At 43.9% G+C, this 16,579-nt stretch overlaps 2 protein-coding genes across 8 annotated transcripts in view; both read right to left on the reverse strand.

Moving 5' to 3' along the window:
• LOC104974345 (glycine N-acyltransferase-like) overlaps positions 1 to 5,503 on the reverse strand; it is a 28,081-nt gene extending 22,578 nt beyond the window's left edge. Inside the window, 1 exon segment of the mRNA XM_024975934.2 lies at positions 5,395 to 5,503. Within this exon segment, the coding sequence (XP_024831702.1) occupies positions 5,395 to 5,421 (27 nt within the window). The 5' untranslated portion in view covers positions 5,422 to 5,503.
• A 2,860-nt stretch (positions 5,504 to 8,363) lies between these two features.
• The window catches only part of GAT (glycine-N-acyltransferase-like), a 29,601-nt gene continuing 21,385 nt past the window's right edge, over positions 8,364 to 16,579 (reverse strand). For 4 of the 7 annotated variants that reach the window (XM_059874547.1, XM_024974975.2, XM_059874546.1 and 1 more), the window contains 4 exons: positions 15,745 to 15,871; positions 13,903 to 14,074; positions 11,597 to 11,728; positions 8,364 to 9,220 (listed from right to left, as the gene is read on the reverse strand). In XM_059874547.1, the coding sequence (XP_059730530.1) occupies positions 8,818 to 9,220; positions 11,597 to 11,728; positions 13,903 to 14,074; positions 15,745 to 15,871 (834 nt within the window). In that variant the 3' untranslated portion in view covers positions 8,364 to 8,817. 7 annotated transcript variants of the gene reach the window in all.

Genomic DNA, 16,579 nt, shown 5'->3' on the forward strand with positions numbered 1-16,579 from the left:
GCTAGAACAAATAATTTCACAATTTGTATGGAAAAACAAAAAACGTCGAATAGCCAAAGCGATCTTGAGAAAGAAGAATGGAACTGGAGGAATCAACCTACCTGACTTCAGGCTCTACTACAAAGCCACAGTTATCAAGACAGTATGGTACTGGCACAAAGACAGAAATATAGATCAATGGAACAAAATAGAAAGCCCAGAGATAAATCCACACACATATGGACACCTTATCTTTGACAAAGGAGGCACGAATATACAATGGATTAAAGACAATCTCTTTAACAAGTGGTGCTGGGAAGTCTGGTCAACCACTTGTAAAAGAATGAAACTAGACCACTTTCTAACACCATACACAAAAATAAACTCAAAATGGATTAAAGATCTAAACGTAAGACCAGAAACTATAAAACTCCTAGAGGAGAACATAGGCAAAACACTCTCTGACATACATCACAGCAGGATCCTCTATGATCCACCTCCCAGAATATTGGAAATAAAAGCAAAAATAAACAAATGGGACCTAATTAACCTTAAAAGTTTCTGCACATCAAAGGAAACTATTAGCAAGGTGAAAAGACAGCCTTCAGAATGGGAGAAAATAATTGCAAATGAAGCAACTGACAAACAACTAATCTCAAAAATATACAAGCAACTCCTACAGCTCAACTCCAGAAAAATAAATGACCCAATCAAAAAATGGGCCAAAGAACTAAATAGACATTTCTCCAAAGAAGACATACAGATGGCTAACAAACACATGAAAAGATGCTCAACATCACTCATTATCAGAGAAATGCAAATCAAAACCACTCTGAGATACCATTTCACACCAGTCAGAATGGCTGCGATCCAAAAGTCTACAAATAATAAATGCTGGAGAGGGTGTGGAGAAAAGGGAACCCTCTTACACTGTTGGTGGGAATGCAAACTAGTACAGCCACTATGGAGAACAGTGTGGAGATTCCTTAAAAAACTGGAAATAGAACTGCCTTATGATCCAGCAATCCCACTGCTGGGCATACACACTGAGGAAACCAGAAGGGAAAGAGACACGTGTACCCCAATGTTCATCGCAGCACTGTTTATAATAGCCAGGACATGGAAGCAACCTAGATGTCCATCAGCAGATGAATGGATAAGAAAGCAGTGGTACATATACACAATGGAGTATTACTCAGCCATTAAAAAGAATACATTTCAATCAGTTCTAATGAGGTGGATGAAACTGGAGCCTATTATACAGAGTGAAGTAAGCCAGAAGGAAAAACATAAATACAGTATACTAACGCATATATATGGAATTTAGAAAGATGGTAACAATAACCTGGTGTACGAGATAGCAAAAGAGACACTGATGTATTGAACAGTCTTATGGACTCTGTGGGAGAGGGAGAGGGTGGGAAGATTTGGGAGAGTGACATTGAAACATGTAGAATATCATGTAAGAAACGAGTTGCTAGTCCAGGTTCTATGCGCGATACTGGATGCTTGGGGCTGGTGCACTGGGACGACCCAGAGGGATGGTGTGGGGAGGGAGGAGGGAGGAGGGTTCAGGATGTGGAACACATATATGCCTGTGGCGGATTCATTTTGATATTTGGCAAAAACTAATACAATTATGTAAAGTTTAAAAATAAAATAAAATTTAAAAGAAAAAAAAGTCCAGAGCCTTGTTGTGTATTGGAGGATTTTTTTTTTTTTAATTTATTTGTTTTATCTATTTACTTTTGGTTTTACTGGGTCTTCCTTGCTGTTCAGGCTTTCCTCTAGTTGCAGCGAGCTGGGGCTGTTCTGGAGTTGCAGTGCACGAGTTTCTCCCTGCAGTGAGTGAGTTTTTCCCTGCAGTGTGGAGGCTTCTCACTGCCGTGTGTGGGCTTGTCATTGCAGTGTGGGAGTTTCTCACTGCAGTGCAGGGGCTTCTCACTGCCGTGCGTGGGCTCTCACTGCCAGGCGCCAGTTTCTCCCTGCAGTGTGCGCAGTGCGCGGGCTTCTCGCTGCCCAGGGTGAGTTTCTCACTGCAGTGCCCAGGCTTTTCATTTCTGTGTGGGAGTTTCTCACTGCAGCGTGCTTGTTTCTCACTGCAGTGCTTGGGCTTCCCACTGCAGTGGCTTCTCTTGTCATAGACCATGGTTTCTAGGGCGCGTGGGCTCAGTAGTCATGGCCCCGGGCTCAAGAGCACAGGCTCAGTGGCGGTGGTGCACAGGCTTACTTGCTCCGTGGCATGGGGGATCTTCCAGGAACAGGGGTAACACCCATGTCGCCTGCATTGGCATGCAGAATCTTTACCACTGAGCCACCAGAGGAGCCCTATTTCAACATCTTAGGACTGTAAAAAGGATAGCATTCCTGAAGGCTAATCTTACCTTTCATCTCGAGGCAACTCATAAGGAGTTACCCGAGTATAAGATGACCCCTGTGGGGTGAGGTCAGAATAGCCATCATTAAAAAGTCTACGAATAATAAATGTTGGAGAGGCTATGGAGAAAAGCGAACCCTCTTCCACTTCTGGTAGGAATGTAAATGGATGTAGCCACTATGGAAAGCCATATAGACGTTCCTCAAAAAACTAAAAATAGGGTTGCCCTTTGATCCAGCAATCCCACTCATGGGCATATATTCACACAAAATTGTAATTCAGGAACATATATGCACCTTTTGTTCACAGCAGCGCTGTTTACACCAGCCAAGACATGAAAACACCCTGAACGCCCATTGAGAGAATGGACAAGGAAGACACAATATATGTACACACACGCACACATATATATACAGAGTGGAATAGTACTCAGTCATAAAACAGAATGAAATAATACCATTTGAAGCAACATGGACGGATCTAGAAATTATCATACCAAGTAAAGGAAGTCAGAAAGAGAAAGATAAATACCGTGTGATATCACCCGGAAGTGAAATCTAAAATGTGACACGAGGGAACATATGTGTGAGTCAGAAACCGACTCACAGATGTGGAGAACTGACTTGCGGTTGTTAAGGGGGATGGTGGTCGGGAAGGGAAGGATTGGGAGTGTGGGGTTAGCAGATGTGAGCTATTACATATAGGATGTTAGGGTCAAGAGCAAAGTTCTACCATACAGCACAGGGCACTATACTCAACATCCTGTGATAAACTATAGTGGAAAGGAAAGTCAAAAGGAATATATAAAAATATATATGTGTTCAACATGTATAACTGGAGAATTTTGTTGTATAGCAGAAATTAACACAACATTATAAGTCAACTATACTTCAACAAAGTTTTTAAACAGTCTGTGGGGTATAATATCACCATATTTCCTGAAAAGCATAGGGTTTAGAACCATCCTTTACGGATGCACACAGGAACCAAAAACCAAGCTTGGTGGGTAGACTGAAAACAACTGAGCCCGAGATTCATAAATCAAGTAGACTGAAAGCAACCGAAACAGGAATCTGGACAGACTACAGGGCTTTGGACACGCTCACCCTGAGCTACAGAACTGGGTAACAGGCAGCGTCCTGGGAGCAAAATCCAAACCTTTGACTTAGTTATTCCCAGAAGAAGAAATTAACCCAAAGAAAACAATCCAAAAGGAAGCAAAAATGCTCTCAGCAGAAACTGATTAAGCTACATGAACATAATAAGCAAGGACTGAACAAAAGCACAGTGTGCAGCTGAGAGAAAGGAAATATGAACTATGATACAGGTCCATGATGGTCACCTCTTCTTCATACACAGGGACGGGAGAGAAAAAGCTCATATACCACATCAGATCAGATCAGACCAGATCATTCGCTCAGTCGTGTCCAACTCTTTGCGACCCCATGAATTGCAGCACGCCAGGCCTCCCTGTCCATCACCAACTCCCGGAGTTCACTCAGACTCACATCCATCGAGTCAGTGATGCCATCCAGTCATCTCATCTTCTGTCGTCCCTTCTCCTCCTGCCCCCAATCCCTCCCAGCATCAGAGTCTTTTCCAATGAGTCAGCTCTTCACATGAGGTGGCCAAAGAACTGGAGTTTCAGCTTTAGCATCACTCCTTCCAAAGAAATCCCAGGGCTGATCTCCTTCAGAATGGAGTGGTTGGATCTCCTTGCAGTCCAAGGGACTCTCAAGAGTCTTCTCCAACACCACAGTTCAAAAGCATCAATTCTTCGGCACTCAGCCTTCTTCACAGTCCAACTCTCACATCCATACACGACCACTGGAAAAACCATAGCCTTGACTACACGGACCTTTGTTGGCAAAGTAATGTCTCTGCTTTTGAGTATGCTATCTAGGATGGTCATAACTTTCCTTCCAAGGAGTAAGCGTCTTTTAATTTCATGGCTGCAGTCACTATCTGTAGTGATTTTGGAGCCCAGAAAAATAAAGTCTGACACTGTTTCCACTGTTTCCCCATATACCACATACGTAGGCATAAATTCAAAAGAGAACACAAAAAGATGGATTGTGGTGGTAGAAATATAAGTGAATTCTTTAAAACAAGTTTATTACAGCAGATCTGTTCTGTATTCTTGTCCTTACTCATCTGCTCATTTCCTCTCTAACATAAAATACAACAATTTTCTTATCATTAAAGAGACAAAATGCTGCCTATCTTAAAATATGACCAGAAGGATTAAACAGGGTAATGTTTAGAGTGTCGTCTTCACATATTTAGTTCAATTCATTTCAGTTCAGTCACTCAGTCGTGTCTGACTCTTTGCGACCCCATGAATTGCAGCACTCCAGGCCTCCCTGTCCATCACCAACTCCCGGAGTTCACTCAAACTCATGTCCATTGAGTCAGTGATGCCATCCAGCCATCTCATCCTCTGTCGTGCCCTTCTCCTCCTGCCCCCAATCCCTCCCGGCATCAGAGTCTTTTCCAATGAGCCAACTCTTTGCATGAGGTGGCCAAAGTACTGGAGTTTCAGCTTTAGCATCATTCCTTCCAAAGAACACCCAGGACTGATCTCCTTTAGGATGGACTGGTTGGATCTCCTTTAGGATGGACTGGTTGGACTCCAAGGGACTCTCAAGAGTCTTCTCCAACACCACAGTACAAAAGCATCAAGTCTTAGGCGCTTAGCTTTCTTCACAGTCCAACTCTCACATCCACACATGACCACAGTTAAAACCATAGCGAAGTGCTCCTTTTACCCACACACTTCTGGGAAAAGTCCAGATCTTTCCTCATTCCTTTATTAGTTCAGATCTGGAAAATGCAAGATTTTTTCATGGTACGTAACAAGTTGCGTTTTCCAGAATAGGTGCTGGATACACTTTTCTTAAGTTCCAGCTATTCCTTTTTCTTATATTTATCATCGTATTCTGAGCATAAGACAATATGAGCACTTTGATTTGTCTTATGTAAGTGGAGAAGATGTCACAGAGCAATGATTATCCTTTTTTTTTGGAACGGGTACTTACCTGGAAAGCTGTCTTCACACCAAGCATTGCGGGAACACCTGAAGAGGAGCCTTCTGTAGATGATGAAATTTCTCTTTGATGCAGTCAGTTTGGTGGTGTCTTGCTGAGTGCCTTTAGGGATGCTTTCTGCAGAAATTGCTAAGCGGAGGCTTGCGATGTGGACCTTGCACTGAGGCAAACAGTTAGGAGCCAGTGTTCATGAAATCCAGCCCTTGCCGTCTGGGTCTCGTGTTGCGGGAATGGGTTCTGAAAGGTTGGGAGGCTGTCAGTGTGCATGTGAGCTCCTCTTTGTGAAACACCAGGCTGCTCTTTGCCTACAGGCCCTGCCGTTACTCTGAAATCCAAGCTGCAGGAAACCAATAGGCTGGATCCCAGGTCACACTTGGTAGACAGTACCTCCCTCCTCCCCTTCCCGGTCTCTGTTGTTGCTGTTGTTTAGTTGCTAACTCGTGTCCAACTCTTTTGCAACCCCATGGGCTGTAGCCCTCCATGCTCTTCTGTCCAGGCAAGGAACTGGAGTGGGTTGCCATTCCCTTTGTCAGGGGATCTTCCCCACCCAAGGATCAAACCTCATCTCCTGCATTGGCAGGTGGATTCTTTACCACTGAACCCCCAGGGAAGCACTTCGCATTCTCAAGCACCTGCAATGAGTAAGATATTGGGAAAGATAGGGCTCCAGTGTGATTTGAATAATTTGATCTCCCTTTTTATGTATATTCAGAGCAGATCATTTGCAAGAATCCTAAAGCTGTCAGGATCCTCCTTTTCCTAGGATGAGCTGTGTTCTCTTCTCTGTCCATACTGAGGCTACAGTTAAACATCTCCACAATGGGTCAACTTGGGCCTGAGTTTCACTTTTATCAAAAAGGAAACTAAGGCTCAGTGTGGCTGAGTTAGACAGAATTTCAGTCCAGAACCTTTCATGCCCAAGTACCCTGGATCCCACGTGAACACTTGTCCTACCACCCTCAGAAAAGAAAGCTGGGTTCATAGAGAAGATAGTCCACTGGGTGAAACAACCAAGGAACGACGTTTGAATCATCTGGGTCATTGTCCTCATCACTCTTATCCTTGTTTACAGGTCAGTGGGCAGTTTCTTTATGGAAGGAAGGAGTCACTCTGATCAGAGGAGCAGGGACAAGGGTGATTAATGTCTGGAAAGTCGAGAAAGCTTGTACGCTCCTTCAGTCCATAGACCAGCACAGCACAAGTTTACACACGGTTACCTCTGCCTTCCTAGAATATTATTGCTCCACCTTGTCTCCTAGGGTTAACGTTTGCTAAATTATTCATTAGTCTTCCTCCAAGGTTAAAGGCTGTGGAAGCGCTTTTGTCTCAGAATGGCCATCATCAAAAAGTCTATAAATAACAAACGTTGGAGAGAATGTGGAGAAAAAGGAGCCCTCGTACATTTTGGTGGGAATGTAAACTGGTGCAGACACCATGGAGGATGGTATGGAGGTTCCTTAGAAAAACTAATGGACGGACCATATGATCCTGCAATCCCACTCTTGGTCATATACATGGACAAGACAAAAACTCTAATTCAGAAGGATACGTTCACCTCAGTGTTCATAGCAGCACTATTTACAATATCCAGGACATAGAATCCACCTAAATGTCCATTGGCAGATGAAATGAAGAAGACGTGGAATAGCTGTCTTCACTCCCATGTTCGTTACAACATTATTTTACAATAGCCAAGATAAGGAAGCAACCTAAATGTCAGAATGATGGATAAAGAAAGTGTGGTACATACCTACAGTGGAGTATTACTCAGCCTTGAAAAAGGAGGAAACACAGCAATATATGACAACGTGGATGAAACTTGAGGACTTTATGCTGAGTGAACTAAGCTAGTCCCAGAAGGACATGACTCCCCTTACCTGAGGTATCTAAAGTAATGCTGCTCATGGAAACAAAAAGTGGAGTGGTAGTTAGGAGGAGAGGGAAACAGGATGAGCTGCTTATCATTGAGTATAAAGTATCCACTGTGTACGATGAAAAAGTTCTAGAGGCCCTCTCTACCATACTGTGTTCACAGATAACAACACTGTCCCATACACTGAAATATTTGTTAAGATCTCATACTATTTTTCAGCTACAGGAAAATAAATACATAAAATTTAAAAGTAGGGGGACAAAGCAGTCAGAGACAAAAAGACATATTGCATTGAGGGAACAACAACAATCGCCCTTGGCTTCTTATCACTACAAAGTTAGAAAGAAGTGCATCAAGAGCAAAAAAAGGCCTCAGGAAAAACATTGAAAAAATTCTACGTTCAGTGAAAATATCCTTCAAAGTAAGCAGGTAATGTACTTTATTACTGGAATCTGTGCTGTTTTATGTTCTCAGTACTCAGGAAATTCCAGTGATATGATGATGATCACAGCTGTGATATAGAAATCCTGTCTTAGATCAGCAGTTTCAGTTCATCTTCCTGAAATGAGGAAGTACTTCTTCCTCAATGTATTGGCTTGGAGAATTTTTTTTTTCTACCACTGATACATCCATCCCCAGTATATCTCTTCTCCGATAATCATACCTGTGTTACACTAATTCATTAGAGATGTGAGCATCTTGTTGTCTTAAAGTTTTGTGCTGTGCTGTGCTTAGTTGCTCAGTTGTGTCTGACTCTCTGCAACCCCATGGACTGTAGCCCGCCAGGCTCCTCTGTCCATGGAATTCTCCAGGCAAGAACACTGGAGTGCGGTGCCGTTTTCCCTCCAGGGGATCTTCCCGACCCAGGGATTGGCAGGCGGGTTCTTCACCACTGAGCCACTGGGGGAGCCCTGTATACTCTAGAGAGAAATTCGACAGTGCTGGAAACAGTAGTGGGACACTGGAATAGGGAGTTGCATTCATCCTTTATCGATTATGGGCACTTCCTTACTAGCCATAAGTGTTACAAGAAACTTATGGACCTGTGAAATAAACCAGACAGGAACAGGGATACGGCCAGATGATATCACTTAGACCTTTTTTTTAATGTTTCTTCAAAGCATTAACTTTATTCTTCTAATTTATTTCTTAATTGGAGGAAAATTGCCTTACAAAGTTGGGTTGGTTTCTGCTATACAATAGCACAAATCAGCCATAATTATACATATATCACCTCCCTCTTTATACATGGGGGTCTTAAAAAGAAAAAAAGTTGAACTCATAGAAGCACAGAATAGCGTGGTGGGTGCCAGGGTTGGAATGTGGAGGAAGCAGGAAGGTGTGCAAGACCCAAAGGGAAGTCCGTGGGTGAGCAGTGAGCAGGGACTCTGGGGTTCTGTTGACCGTTCACCGCTCTCCCACCCCAAACAGCCCACGCTGCTTCCCCGCTGATGAAGATTCATTCTTCCTTCCCGCCCAGCCCTCTGCCTCTCTGGCCACATGTCCAGCCCACCCGGCGCTGTCTCAGGTGGAGGCCCACTTTACAGGGGCTCACAGTTCCACTGGTTCCACCCATGGGGAATGGCGATGTGATGCAGGTTGTGACTGACTTTCTGCACGATTTTGTTGGCTTTGTCCGTGTGGTTATACACGGGGATGCCGAGCTGGTCCAGAGCCCGGGTGTGGACAGCCAGCATGTGGGAGATGAGCCCGTGGCCACGGTACTCGGGCAGCGTGGCCCCCATCCGGATCTCTCCCGTCTGGTCCATCAGGGACCAGGAGGCAGGGGTCCCCTCAGGCCCCAGAAGGCAGAAGGTGGGGAAGGCCCGGATACAGCGCTCGATGAACCTCTGGCTCCTCTCGTTGCCACCAAAATGCCAGAATTTATTCACCAAAGCGGCATGGGTAGGATCCATTGATGAGAGCTTAAACATCTCCTGGTTACTATTGACAAGAAGGAAAAAAACAAAACAAAACTCGTAAGTCACACATACTGAGAAGTATTATACATATTGTTTGCCCCCAAATTGTCTTCAGATGATGTATTTGAGAGTGCAGGGAAAGGCACAGATTCTGCAACAAGGCTACCCAGATTCATAATTCAAAAGCTGTGTGATTTCAAACAGGAAACATGCTGTCTCTCTGCCTCCTTCCTTTATAAAGTGAACCTATCAATCGTACCTTCCTCAGAAACTGATATAAGAGCAATTACACCATAAGGACCCAGGACTTGTGCCTACCTGCAGTCAGTTCAGTTCAGTCCAGTCGTTCAGTCATGTCCGACTCTTTGTGCCCCTATGAATTGCAGCACACCAGGCTTCTCTGTCCCTCACCAACTCTCGGAGTTCACTCAAACTCACGTTCATTGAGTAGGTGATGCCATCCAAGCATCTCTTCCTCTGTTGTCCCCTTCTCCTCCTGCCTCCAATCCCTCCCAGCATCAGGGTCTTTTCCAATGAGTCAACTCTTCGCATGAGGTGGCCAAAGAACTGGAGTTTCAGCGTCAGCATCAGTCCTTCCAATGAGCACCCAGAACTGATCTCCTTTAGGATGGACTGGTTGGATCTCCTTGCAGTTCAAGGGACTCTCAAGCGTTTTCTCCAACACCACAGTTCAAAAGCATCAATTCTTCAGTGCTCAGCTTTCTTCACAGTTCAACTCTCATATCCATACATGACCACTGGAAAAACCATAGCCTTGACTACACGGACCTTTGCTGGCAAAATAATGTATCTGCTTTTGAATATACTATCTAGGTTGGTCTTAACTTTCCTTCCAAGGAGTAAGCGTCTTTTCATTTCATGGCTGCAGTCACCATCTGTAGTGACTTTGGAGCCCAGAAAAATAAAGTCTGACACTGTTTCCACTGTTTCCCCATCTCTTTGCCATGAAGTGATGGGACTGGATGCCATGATCTTCATTTTCTGAATGTTCAGCTTTAAGCCAACTTTTTCACTTTCCTCTTTCACTTTCATCAAGAGGCTTTTGAAGGCTCTTCACTTCTCTGCCATAAGGGTGGTGTCATCTGCGTATCTGAGGTTATTGATATTTCTCCCGGCAATCTTGATTCTAACTTGTGCTTCTTTCAGCCCAGTTTTTCTCATGATGTACTCTGTGTATAAGTTAAATAAGCAGGGTGACAATATACAGCCTTGATGTACTCCTTTTCCTACTTGGAACCAGTCTGTTGTTCCATGTCCAGTTGTAACTGTTGCTTCCTGACCTGCATATAGGTTTCTCAAGAGGCAGGTCAGGTGGTCTGGTATTCCTCTCTCTTTCAGAATTTTCCACAGTTGATTGAGACCCACACAGTCAAAGGCTTTGGCATAGTCAATAAAGCAGAAATAGATGTTTTTCTGGAACTCTCTTGCTTTTTCCATGATCCAACAGATGTTGGCAATTTCATCTCTGGTTCCTCTGCCTTTTCTAAAACCAGCTTGAACATTTGGAAGTTCACGGTTCACGTACTGCTGAAGCCTGGCTTGGAGAATTTTGAGCATTACTTTACTAGCGTGTGAGATGAGGGCAATTGTGGGGTAGTTTGAGCATTCTTTGGTATTGCCTTTCTTTGGGATTGGAATGAAAACCGACCTTTTCCAGTCCTGTGGCCACTGCTGAGTTTTCCAAATTTGCTGGCATATTGAGTGCAGCACTTTCACAGCATCCTCTTTCAGGATTTGAAATAGCTCAACTGGACTTCCATCACCTCCACGAGCTTTGTTCGTAGTGATGCTTTCTAAGGCCCACTTGACTTCACATTCCAGGATTTCTGGCTCTAGATGAGTGATCACACCATCGTGATTATCTTGGTCGTGAAGATCTTTTTTGTACAGTTCTTCTGTGTATTCTTGCCACCTCTTCTTAATATCTTCTGCTTCCGTTAAGTCCATACCATTTCTCTCCTTTATCAAGCCCAATTTTGCATGAAATGTTCCCTTGGTATGTCTAATTTTTTTTGAAGAGATCTCTAGTCTTCCCATTCTGTTGTTTTCCTCTTTTTCTTTGTATTGATTGCTGAGGCAGGGTTTCTTATCTCTTCTAGCTATTCTTTGGACTTCTGCATTCAGATACTTATATCTTTCCTTTTCTCCTTTGCCTTTCACTTCTCTTCTTTTCATAGCTATCTGTAAGGCCTCCCCAGACAGCCATTTTGCTTTTTTGCATTTCTTTTCCTTAGGGATGGGCTTGATCCCTGTCTCCTGTACAATGTCACGAACCTCCATCCATTGTTCATCAGGCACTCTACCTATCAGATCTAGTCCCTTAAATCTATTTCTCACTTCCACTGTATAATCATAAAGGATTTGATTTAGGTCATACCTGAATGGTCTTGTGGTTTTCCCCACTTTCTTCAATTTCAGTCTGAATTTGGCAATACTGAGTTCATGGTCTGAGCCACAGTCAGCTCCTGGTCTTGTTTTTGCTGACTGTATAGAGCTTCTCCGTCCTTGGCTGCAAAGAATACAATCAGTCTGATTTCGGTGTTGACCATCTGGTGATGTCCATGTATAGAGTCTTCTCTTGTGTTGTTGGAAGAGAGTGTTATGACCAGTGCATTCTCTTGGCAAAACTCTATTAGCCTTTGCCCTGCTTCATTCCATCCTCCAAGGCCAAATTTGCCTGTTACTCCAGTCAGAAGTATCTAAAAGTTAAGTACGATTGCTGTCGGCAAAGCAGCGACTCAGCATTTAATGAGGGAATTGATAAGAGTGCATTTTACCCATAAGAAAACTAGGTTAACAGAAAATAGATGAGTGCCCCAAAGCACATGCTAGCAACTGTGGGTAAAGCCAGAGCTTAGGAATCATGGAATCGTAGAATGTTGTTGTCAGAGGGTCCTTGGCCACTATGGGAACTGAAGTCCAGAGAAGGGGTGTGATGTGGAGTGCAGGCAGCCCCAGAAGCACAGAACACTGAGCCTGAAGTCGTCTTCAGGCTGTAAAGGGCTTTGGAAAGGGTCTCGAGATGGGGAACTAGGAGATATGTACTCAAGCCCATCACACCCTTAACTATCCACGTGACCTGAACAAGCTATTTCATCATCCAAGCCTGTTTCTGTCAGCAAAATAGGGATAATGTCTCCAATCTTGTCTACCTCTGAGGTGGACAACAGAATCAAATGAGACTATAGATGTGGAGGCGTTTTCAGGTGTTCGTGGGATGTTGCTTAGTCGCTAAGTCATGTCCACCGCCTTAGTGCCTCCATGGACTGTAGCACGCCAGGCTCCTCCATCCTCCACCGTCTCCTGGAGTTTGCTAAAATTCAAGTCCATTAAGTCAGCGATGCTGTCTAACCATCTCATCCTCTGCCGCCCCTACACCCCTTCATGAATCACAGCCTTATCATGGCGAAGGGGCTTATGTAACTCAATGAACCTATGAGCCATGCTGTGCAGAACCAGTCAAAATGAACGGGACATGGCGCAGAGTTCTGATATAACATGATCCACTAGAGAAGGAAATGGCAACCCACTCTAGTATTCTTGCCTGGAGAACTCCATGGTCAGTGATGTATGATACTGTGAGTAAAACGTTTCCAGTCATTTTAACACAGAGAGGAGCAGAGGACTGGGCATCTCTGAAGAAATGGCATTTGAGAGTATGAATGACAATAAAGAGGCAAGTATATGAAGATCAGAGGGAAGGACATTGTGGGAAGACAAAGTGGAAATGCAACAGCCCAAAGCCATGTGTGGGTGCATGGGATCAAGTTGTATAAAGAGGGTCAGAGCTGCTGGTGGGAGTGAGGAAGGGCAACAGGATAAAGTCCGAGAGGTGATGAGTTCCAGGTCTTATGGGACCTTGGAAGTTCATAAAGGAGTTTGACTTTGATTTTATTTTCTTGGGCTCCAAAATCACTACAGATGGTAACTGCAGCCACAAAACAAACAAACAAAGAAACAAACAACAACAACAACAAAAACCATCTTTCTCATTGGAGGAAAAGCTATGACAAACCTAGACAACATATTAAAAAACGGAGATACCACTTTCCTCACAAAGGTCTGTCTAGTCAAGGCTATGGTTTTTCCAGTAGTCGTATATGGATGTGAGAGTTGGACTGTAAAGAAAGCTGAGTGCTGAAGAATTGATGCTTTTAAACTGTAGTGTTGGAGAACACTCTTGAGAGTCCTTTGGATTGCAAGGAGATCCAACCAGTCCATTTTAAAGGAAAGCAGTCCTGAATATTCATTGGAAGGACTGATGCTGAAACTCCAATACTTTGGCCACTTAATGTGAGGAGCTGACTCATTGGAAAAGACTCTGATGCTGGGAAAGATTGGGGGCAGGGAGAGAAGGGGACAACTAGGATGAAACGGTTAGATGGCATCACCGACTCAATGGATATAAGTTTGAGCAAACTCCTGGGCATGGTGAAGGACAGGGAAGCCTGGCGTGCTGTATGTAGTCTGTGGAGTTGCAAAAAGTCAGACACGATTTAGCGACTGAACAACAACAGCAAGCTGAGAAACCTCAGTGGCTCTTCGGCAGGTGAATGGATGTAACCCACATCACACTCTAAAAGCATCACTCTGGAAATGGATTGCGGGGAGCCAAGAGTGAATATAAGGAGAGAAGTTGGGACGCTTCTGCAATGGTGAAAGAGCATCTTTTTTCAAACTCACATGGCTTTGGGTGCGCCATATCCAACAGGTAAGTTCTTTGTCTCTGGCAGGGAAGGAAGAAGTTTCCTCGCTGTCTCCGGCATCACATACAGAATGCACTGTGTGTGCTCGACCTTAACAAATTTAGTGGCTGCAAGATTCTGTACCACCTCATTCAGACTGGACTGTGAACCTAGAGAGGGGTAAAGTTAGGGGAGAAGTAACTGCCCTTGTAGATGCTTCTGGAAGGTTCCCAGCAAACTCGTCCAGGATTCAAAGTCAGCAACTTTGCTTCTGGTATTGCAAGCGACCGTGTGACCATGACTGGCTCAACCTGTTTGCTCTTACCCAATACAGAGATAACACTAGAAATACTGTGGAATCGAGGACACGTGGCATTCAAAAAATCGTAGCAAAACTTGGGCTTCCTTGGTTGTCCAGTGGTTAAGAATGTGCCTGCCAATGCAGAGGTCATGGGTTCGGTCCCTGATCCGGGCAGATGCCTTGGAGGGCCTAAGCCTGTGTGGTGCAGCTTCTGAAGCCCGCTTTCTTAGAACTTGTGGTCCACAACAAGAGGACCCACGGCAACGAGAAGCCCACACACCACAACGAAGAGCAGCCCCTACTTGCTGCAACTAGAGAAAGCCTGCGGGCAGCAACAAAGACCCAGCACAGCCCAAATTAATTAAAAAAAAAATAGTAGCCAACCTTCAACATGCCCTGGTATTGGTCTAATACCGCATTTAATCCTTACATTAACCATATGTATTGCATGCATGCTCAGTCATGTGCAACTCCTTGCAACCACACGGACCACAGCCTGCCAGGCTCCTCTGTACATGGGATTCTCCAGGCAAGATTACTGGAGTGGGTTGCCTCCTCCAGGGGGATCTTCCCAACCCAGGGATCGAACCCACATCTCCTACATCGGCAGGCGGTTTCTCTACCACTGTGTCCCTTGGGAAGCCCAGACGCAAGTTTCAGGTACTGCTATTATCTTCATTGTTTGTATGTGAGGGGACTGAAAAATAGATACGTTACACTACTTGCTCAAGATCATGAAGCAAATAGTAGATGGAACAGGGATGTCACCCAAGGGAGTCTGATTCCAACAGTGACAGGTTTTCCTGTGACTGGGGATGTGTCTATGGCACAAGGACTTATCATTCCAATTGTGGCTCAGTGGCAAAGAGCCCACCTGCCAGTGCAGGAGACACAAGAGCCGCAGGTTCCATCCCTGGGTCAGGAGGATCCCCTGGAGAAGGAAATGCAACCCGCTCCAGTATTCTTGCCTGGAAAATCTCGTGGACAGAGGAGCCTGGCAGGCTGCAGTCCCTGAGGTTGCAGAGTTGGACACAGTTTAGCAACTAAAGAACAAACAGCAAGAAGGCCAGAGGGTGAGCTCTGCTCTCACACCCAGTCACCCTAAGGGACCTTCAATATGTATGCAAGACATATCAGGAATCCTCATCTAACAAGAACTTACATTTCGACCCAGAGGGAGGGTATGGGGAGGGAGGAGGGAGGAGGGCTCAGGATGGGGAACACAGGTATACCTGTGGCGGATTCATTTCGATATTTGGCAAAACTAATACAATATTGTAAATTTTAAAAATAAAATAAAATTTAAAAAAAGAACTTACATTTCTCACATGTTCTTAAAAGAACCCTCTAGTTTGCAATGTTTGAATTCAACTCCACTGAAGAGATGGTGTTAGCTGACACAGGGTGTCACCATCAAGCTGAGTGTCTGGGGTCTAGTAGGAAATACTGATTGTAGGGGATGAACTCAGGATAAAGTGACACTCCAGGTATAGATATGAGCAGTCCCCTCAGTGGGCAGATCCCAGATCTCTTACGTACTTTGGATCTGCAAATGTTGTTTCCAGTTGATGACATCTGATGTGGCAAGGGACTCTTGACAGTTGTTGAGATCCTTGGAATAGATTTGGTAGGTGTTGGTATAATGATCAAAGTCATCTGCCATCTCCTGTGTGGTTGGGTAATATAAATAAATCACACTGATCATATGCAGTGATTGGAACACTTGTTTGGTATTTCAGTATACAGTGCTATTTGACAAACTAAATATCGCTATTCTTCTTGGTGTGCTTTCATCATTTCTGAATCATTTTCACCATACGACTAAGTCATGGATTTAATGAATGATTCCACTTACAAGTAAGAAAAGCTTGATGAAGGTATTTTTCTGTTGCATGACAATTTCAAATCAACCAAACACTTACCAGTTTAGAGTGCATTCTTCAGTGATTTTACAATCCTCAGGAGAAAGAACGAAATCTTGTTAAAGACAAGCTTCAGTTGCAAGAGTAAATGTTACTCTGTTTCAAAGAGTCTTAGAACAAATGGATTATGAGGACAATATTGAAATGGACACAGGTAACCTTGCATTAGAATTCTCACATGTGATAAAGCTGTGCAGAATGAAGACCCAGGATGCCTTAAAAATGTAAACTGCAAAGCACTGTTTAAAAAATAATTCATATTTCCAAAAAAGCTAAAACAAAATTTGCTCAAAAACATTGTCTCAAAATTAACAAATAAAAGATGAAGATATTATTTTGAAGCTGAAGGAAGAAATCAAAGAATAACTACCCAACAAGGGCAGAATAGCTGGAAATTGTTGCCCAGAAATGCCCTTTCCATTAATACCATGAACAATCTGCTTTTTAAAGAT

Source organism: Bos taurus, chromosome 15 (genome assembly GCF_002263795.3).
Source record: "Bos taurus isolate L1 Dominette 01449 registration number 42190680 breed Hereford chromosome 15, ARS-UCD2.0, whole genome shotgun sequence".
NCBI lineage: Eukaryota > Metazoa > Chordata > Mammalia > Artiodactyla > Bovidae > Bos > Bos taurus.